This window comes from Myotis yumanensis, unplaced genomic scaffold (genome assembly GCF_028538775.1).
Source record: "Myotis yumanensis isolate MYYU_CA2020_CCGP unplaced genomic scaffold, mMyoYum1.0.hap1 SCAF_46, whole genome shotgun sequence".
Taxonomy (NCBI): domain Eukaryota; kingdom Metazoa; phylum Chordata; class Mammalia; order Chiroptera; family Vespertilionidae; genus Myotis; species Myotis yumanensis.
In genome coordinates, this window is record NW_027223797.1 from 268,650 (window position 1) to 275,114 (window position 6,465).

Sequence of the window (6,465 nt, forward strand, 5' to 3'; positions counted from 1 at the left end):
GCTGAAGCTCCAATCCCCACGTAATAGGGGGGCTCGGGGTTGAGGCACAATGAGCAGTCTGCAGTAAGGTCGGGCGCACTTTTGTTCAGAAGTTGGAACGAGGCTTCCAGCGGCGTGAAAATGTCTGGTCTCAGCAGAGCTCCCCGAGGCGGAGGCCAGGTTACTGCATCCCAGCGACTTGCCTCAGTCCTTGATGATGGTGGTAGCAGGCTCGTCACACGTGGGGCCGGGCTTGGTCTCCTGACTTTGGGTCGCTGAGGGGCTAGGAGGCCAATTGGGTTGGGCGGTCGGGGTATTTCCTGTCGCTGGATAGTAAATAGTACCCCAGGGTCTGGTCCAGAGACATATAGCCTCAATCCCCAAGTCTTTCCCCCGTCCAGTCTTTAGCCCAATATGCCACTGGTTTGATGACAATGGGGCTGCAGTTTCCAACAGTACAGTTCCTTTCCCTGGCCCCTGGCCCCACCTGTCGGGTGAATCGTATGTCCCTGTCCGGAAGCTTCGGGGGCCATTTGGCATAGGTTTCACAACCCCACTGTCCACAATAATAATCCTCCTGGTCCCCACACTTCAAAAAGGGAATCCAGGGCTGGCGCGGGCAGACATATAGGGGAGTACCCCATAGATGTCGCTCAGTCCCTCGGGTCCTGCAGCCGTAGGTGGTTGCAGCCCTGTGTGTAGCCATTCCCCCAGGGATCCCCAGCTTCGACCCGGCTGGGCCCAAATTCATGAGCCTGGGTCTGTCCTGGGGCAGGTTCCAACCCTCCCCGAAGAGGCTACACAGGTCAAACTGGAGAGTTGGTTCACCAGTGCCCGTTTCTCGGGCCAGTACTACCCCGTCCATGGTGCGGATCACCTCCCAGGCAAAATGTGGGGCCTGGTGGGAAAGGGGCTTACCGAACCGAGCAGCAGTAGATAGATCATGATGCAGGTACTAGTTTCACCTTTAGTGGGTCCTGGGTTAGTTTCACTTTCCACCTCCGGGGGCTGTCACCTCTGTCAGCCGCCTTCACTTGGGTGCGATGGATCCAGTGCCTCTTTCCTGCAACTTTGATGGCAGTTGGAGTGCTCAGCACCACCTGGTAGGGTCCATCCCATCTAGGTTGCAGGCTGCCAGGGTCGTGACGCTTCACCCAAACGAGATCACCCGGAGAGAAGGCAGGCTGTGTTGGACTGGTTCTCGGTGCGTCCTCCTCCCATACGGTTCTCACCACCCGTTGTGCCGACGTGGCACTGCTCTGCAAAGCCTGTAAGGACTTAAGCAAATTTCAGGTAGACAGCCGGGCAAGATCTTCCTCCCTTAGGCGGGGAAGAAGAGGTGGTGGCCTGCCAAACATAATTTCAAAAGGGGTGAGTCCTTTTATGTACGGGGTACACCTAGCTCTGAGGAGAGCAAAAGGAAGGAGACTTACCCAGTTTTCGCCAGTCTCTAATTTTAACTTAGTTAATGTTTCCTTTAAGGTCCGATTCATCCTCTCTACCTGTCCAGAACTCTGTGGTCTATAAACACAATGCAATTTCCAGGTAACCCTCAGGGCCTTAACTATGGATTGTAACTTTGGCGATGAATGCTGGGCCATTATCGGACCCCATGTATAGTGGCAGGCTAAACCGGGGGACAATTTCAGTGAGGAGTTTCCTAACTACTACCTGTGCTGTCTCTGCCTTGGTTGGGTATACCTCAGGCCAGCCAGAGAAGGTATCAATGAAAACCAGCAGGTACTTATACCCTCCTTGTCCTCCTGGTATCTCAGTGAAGTCCACTTCCCAGTGTTCCCCGGGGTTTTGACCTCGGAATCGTTGCCCTGGTGTGGCCACAACTGGGGGCCCTTGGTTCACCCGGGCACACACTTGGCACCTTCTAGCCAAGTCTTGGGATATTTTCTGGAGCCCTGGGATGTAAAATTCTCTTCCCAATAGTTCTGATAGCTTCATTCCCCCCAGGTGGGTGCTCTGGTGGGTCTGGGAAGCGATGGTCCGCCCCAGGGCTTCTGGCACTACAGGCCTCCCATCCGGCAAAATTAGCCATCCAGCCTCTCCTTCCCGGGCCCTTAGTTTCACAGCTAGCCTCTGCTCCTCTGGCAGATGAGTAGGCTTTTCTGGGAGCCTTCGAGCTGGCAAGGCTACGAAAACTTCTAGGGGCCCTACTGGTCTTTTAGCCACGTCCTTGGCAGTTTGGTCTGCAAACCGATTTCCCTGTGCTTCGGGACTATCACCCTTCTGGTGCCCCCGGCAATGAATTACTGCCACTTCTTTTGGCCCCCATATGGCTGCCAGGAGGTTAAGTATCTCAGAAGCGTTTTTAATGTCCTTTCCTCCTGAGGTCAGGAGACCTCTTTCCTGATATAGGGCCCCATGCACATGTACAGTGGCGAAAGCATACTGACTGTATGTGAAAATGTTCACTCTTTTTCCTTTTCCCCACCGGAGGGCCTGAGTGAGTGCTAAGAGTTCTGCCTTTTGGGCTGAGGTGCCTCGTCCTAAGGCCTGTGCCCAGAGAACCTCCTTTTGTGTCACCACTGCTGCCCCCGCATACCGGGTACCTTCCTCTACGAAGCTGCTCCCGTCCGTGTAGAGGGTCTCATCCGGATTCTGCAGGGGCTGATCCACAAGGTCCTCTCGGAGGGAAGTGAGGGTAATCAGTGTCTCCTCGCAATCATGCAAAGGAGGCTCTGCCTCCTCGTCAAGGAGGAGTGTGGCCAGGTTCAAGGCAGCCGTTTTCAGGAGGCTGACTTGTGGTGGGTCTAGCAGCAACACCTGGTACTGGGTAATGCGGGTGTTGGACATCCATCTCTCTGGGGGGCTCCTTAATAAGGTCTCAACTGCATGCGGGGCAACTACTTGGAGATTTTGGCCAAAAGTTAGCTTTGAGGCTTCCTTTACCAGCAGGGCGGTGGCTGCAATGGCTCTCAAGCAGTTGGGCCATCCCGAGGCCACCGGGTCAAGTCTCTTAGAGAGATAAGCAATGGGGCGTTTCCATGGTCCTAGGGGTTGTGTGAGGACCCCTTTCGCCATCCCTTTGTTTTCAGCTACATATAGCTCGAATGGTTTGGTTAGGTCTGGCAGGGCGAGTGCCGGGGCGCTTACCAGGGCTTCTTTCAGTCTTTTATAAGCCTCTTCTTCCTTTTCTGTCCAGACCAGGGCAGCCTCCTTTCCCCCCATTGCAGAGTATAGTGGTCTTGCAATTTCTGCAAAACCTAGTATCCATAGCCTGCAATAACCCACTGCCCCGAGGAACTCTCGGACTTGCCTTTTGGTGGTAGGCCTGGGGATTGACAAGATGGCCTTTATTCTGCTACTGGGTAAAGTTCGCCTACCCCCTTCTATGTTGTAACCCAAATATGTCACTCGGGTAGTGCATAGCTGAGCTTTCTTGGCTGAGACCCGATACCCCAAATGATCTAGGGTGGTCAGCAACTCTCGAGTGGCCTGTCTACAGTCCTGTTCCTCCTCCATGGCCAGTAGGAGGTCGTCTACATATTGGAGCAGAGTCACCCGTGGATGGTCCTGACGGAACTCCCAGAGGTCTTGGTTTAGGGCCTCATCGAACAGAGTGGGTGAGTTCTTAAACCCTTGTGGCAACCTAGTCCAAGTTAACTGTCCGGACTCTCCCTCTGTCGGGTCCACCCACTCGAAGGCGAAGATAGGCTGACTCTGCTTTGCCAGGGGTAGGGAGAAAAAGGCATCCTTTAGGTCTAAAACAGTATAGAACCGATGTTCTGGCTTGAGGAGGCTGAGAAGAGTGTAAGGGTTTGGAACCGTAGGATGGATAGTCTCAACCCTCTTGTTTACTTCCCTTAAGTCCTGCACCGGCCCAAAATCCTCAGTCCCTGGTTTCTGTACTGGCACCAGGGGAGTGTTCCAAGCAGATTGGCAAGGAATCAAGATTCCAGCCTCTTTCAGCCTCTTAATGTGCTTGGCGATTCCTACTCTCACTTTCTGGCTCATTGGGTATTGCCGGACTCTGACTGGGGTGGCACTGCTGGTCAGCTGGACTGCAATTGGAGGCCGGTGTTTAGCTAACCCTGGCGGATTGTCCTCCGCCCAAACTCCCGGGATAGCCTGTCTTAATTGTTGGAGATAGGCATCTGCTGAGACTCCCCCCGGCTCCTCCTCATGTAGTAAATATTCCTCCTGTAAGGGCAATGTCAGGAGATAGATCCCCGCAGTCCCTGGGTCTTGTAACTTGACCTCTGGCCCTGGCCCTTCAAAAGAGATTATGGCCCGTAATTTACTCAGCAAGTCCCGGCCTAGCAGAGGGTAAGGGCACTCTGGCATTACTAGGAATGAGTGAGTCACTGAGCCGTTTCTTAGGTCGCTGATCTGACCTTTAGTCCATGGGTAGGATTTCACTTTTCCAGTTGCCCCTTTGATGGGGATTTTGGTCTTAGAGACCGGACCCACTGGCTGTTGCAGGACAGAGAAGGTGGCTCCTGTGTCCACAAGGAAGTCCACCTTTTGGCCCCCCACTGTCAGAGTTATCCTGGGCTCTTGGGGGCCAGCTGAGCCCTGACAACCCTAATCCACCTCCTCCACCAGCACGGGACTCGGCTCCCCCGCACGTTCAGGGCACTCCCTTCTCCAGTGTCCTTCCTTTTTGCAAAGTGAACACTGATTTTTCCCAAGCCGGGGTCGGACTTCTTTTCTCCTGCAAGGCTTTCCTTTGTTCTTATTGTCTCTCCAGCCCCTTGGGCCTTTTTCCTCATTTAGGGCCAGGAGGACCTTGGCCATCCAGGTGTTTAAACCTGCCGTCGGTCCTCCCGATTGTTAAAAACCTTCTGGGCCACCTCAACCAACTCAGAGATTGATTTCCCCTCAAAGCCTTCTAACTTCTGCAATTTTTTTCTAATATCTGGGGCCGACTGGGAAACAAATGCAATAATGACAGCCCTTTGACTTTCCGGGGCATCAGGGTCAATGGGGGTATACACCCGATAGGCCTCGCACAGCCTCTCAAGGAAAGCTGCCGGGCTCTCATTAGGCCCCTGGACTGTCTCTGTCACCTTAGAGAGGTTTGTGGGTCTCCGAGCAGCAGCTCGGATTCCCCCCAATAGAGTCTGGTGATACCGATCGAGAGCCTCCTTTCCCCTCTCACTATTGGGGTTCCAGTTAGGTCGCCTGGAGGGAAACACAGCCTCTAATCTGTCTTGGTCAGAGGTAGGCTGCCCATCCGGACCCAGCACAAATCTCCTCCCTTCCGCCTTGACTCTCTCTCTCTCCTCTGAAGTGAAAACAGTTTGCATCAACTGTTGACAATCATCCCAGGTAGGTTGATGGGTAAAAAACACAGACTCCAAAAGAGAGATTAACCCCTGTGGGTTCTGGGAGAAAGAAGGATTCTGGTTCTTCCAATTGTACAGGTCACTAGTTGAAAAAGGGACATAAATCATGAAAGGCTGGCCGTCCAGGCCCAGGTCCGGTGGCCCAGCCTGCCTCAAGGGCAGGAGAGGTGCTGGGGCCACTGGCCCAACATTCCCGGATGCTCCATATTCTGTTCCCTGTCTAGTATGGGACGGACTGAAGGGGTTGGAAGACGACAAAGCCCCTCCCGCTGGGGGGTCCGGAGGGGTGACAATCGGCGTCGGGGGAGGCAGGGGCTCTGGGTCAAGAGCTGGTGGCGTGGCCTGGGCCTGAGGCCCGGGCTCACCCGGACCCAGCGCCGGGGGAACATAAGGAGGAGGCCTGACCCCGGGGAGTGGCTCCTCACCCGGACCTTGCAGAACAGGGGGAGTTACAATGGGGGGAGTTTTGCCCTTCTGGGCCGAAGCCAAGAGGACTGTCTGTCTCTGTCCCAATTTCTTTTTCTTATTCTGACAACTCTTTAACCACCTTGGTTTTTCAGCCAAAATATCGACCCACACTTGAATATAGGGAATTTGGTCGGGGTGACCCAGCCGGCCATAGACAACATGGTGAACCCGAAAAGCGGTGGTTAAATCATAAGTCCCTACGTCTGGCCATCCCACCTGGGAAGTGGGCCACTCCCGTTCACAGAATTGCTGTAAATCAAGAGCATTAACATATCCGTAGTCTCCGGCTCTCTTCTTGAAGTCCTGAAAATTCTTAAGAAAACATTGCAGCAGGGTGCACACAGAAGCAGACGACGACTGTCCCATTTTGACAAACACCAAGACGACAAACACTAAGACAAACAAACACCAGACAGACAAACCCGGTGCAGCCTAGAGCCGCACAAACCAGGACCCCGGCCACCGTCATGGCCGCGGGTCAGGACCAGGAGTACTGCTGCGTCCAGCCCTCCATATAGGTCCTTCCGTGGGACGTCCCAATTCCTGTTTAACGACCGGTCCTTACCTCTCTCGAGAGTCCAGGTGGCTCGGTTTCCGAATTGAAAGTTTTTGGGTGGACTGGAGGCCTCCTTGGTAGTCGTTCCCCACAGGGATGTGGTATATCTCTCTGCGTGCCCGGCGACAAGTGGGGGAGAGCCTCCTTCCTTAAATAGGG

General features: G+C 54.2%; 1 protein-coding gene across 1 annotated transcript; it reads right to left on the reverse strand.

Moving 5' to 3' along the window:
• Positions 1-4,739: 4,739 nt before the first annotated feature.
• LOC139000940 (uncharacterized) lies at positions 4,740-6,219 on the reverse strand. Its single transcript, XM_070402867.1, has 4 exons — positions 6,195-6,219; positions 5,967-6,142; positions 5,648-5,713; positions 4,740-5,429 (listed from the first exon to the last, which is right to left on the reverse strand). Exons 1-4 carry the CDS (start codon positions 6,217-6,219, stop codon positions 4,740-4,742), a joined length of 957 nt encoding a protein of 318 aa, XP_070258968.1.
• Positions 6,220-6,465: the final 246 nt, after the last annotated feature.

Bases quoted from the DNA above. Each gene is read 5' to 3' on its own strand.
- LOC139000940 (XM_070402867.1), bottom strand. From the start codon at position 6,219: ATGACGGTGGCCGGGGTCCTGGTTT. The intron at 5,714-5,966 runs GTGGGATGGCCA...CTGTTCTGCAAG, and splicing joins GGGAGTGGCCCACTTCCCAG to GTCCGGGTGAGGAGCCACTC. The intron at 5,430-5,647 runs GTGAGCCCGGGC...CCCTTGAGGCAG, and splicing joins TCCCCCGGCGCTGGGTCCGG to GCTGGGCCACCGGACCTGGG.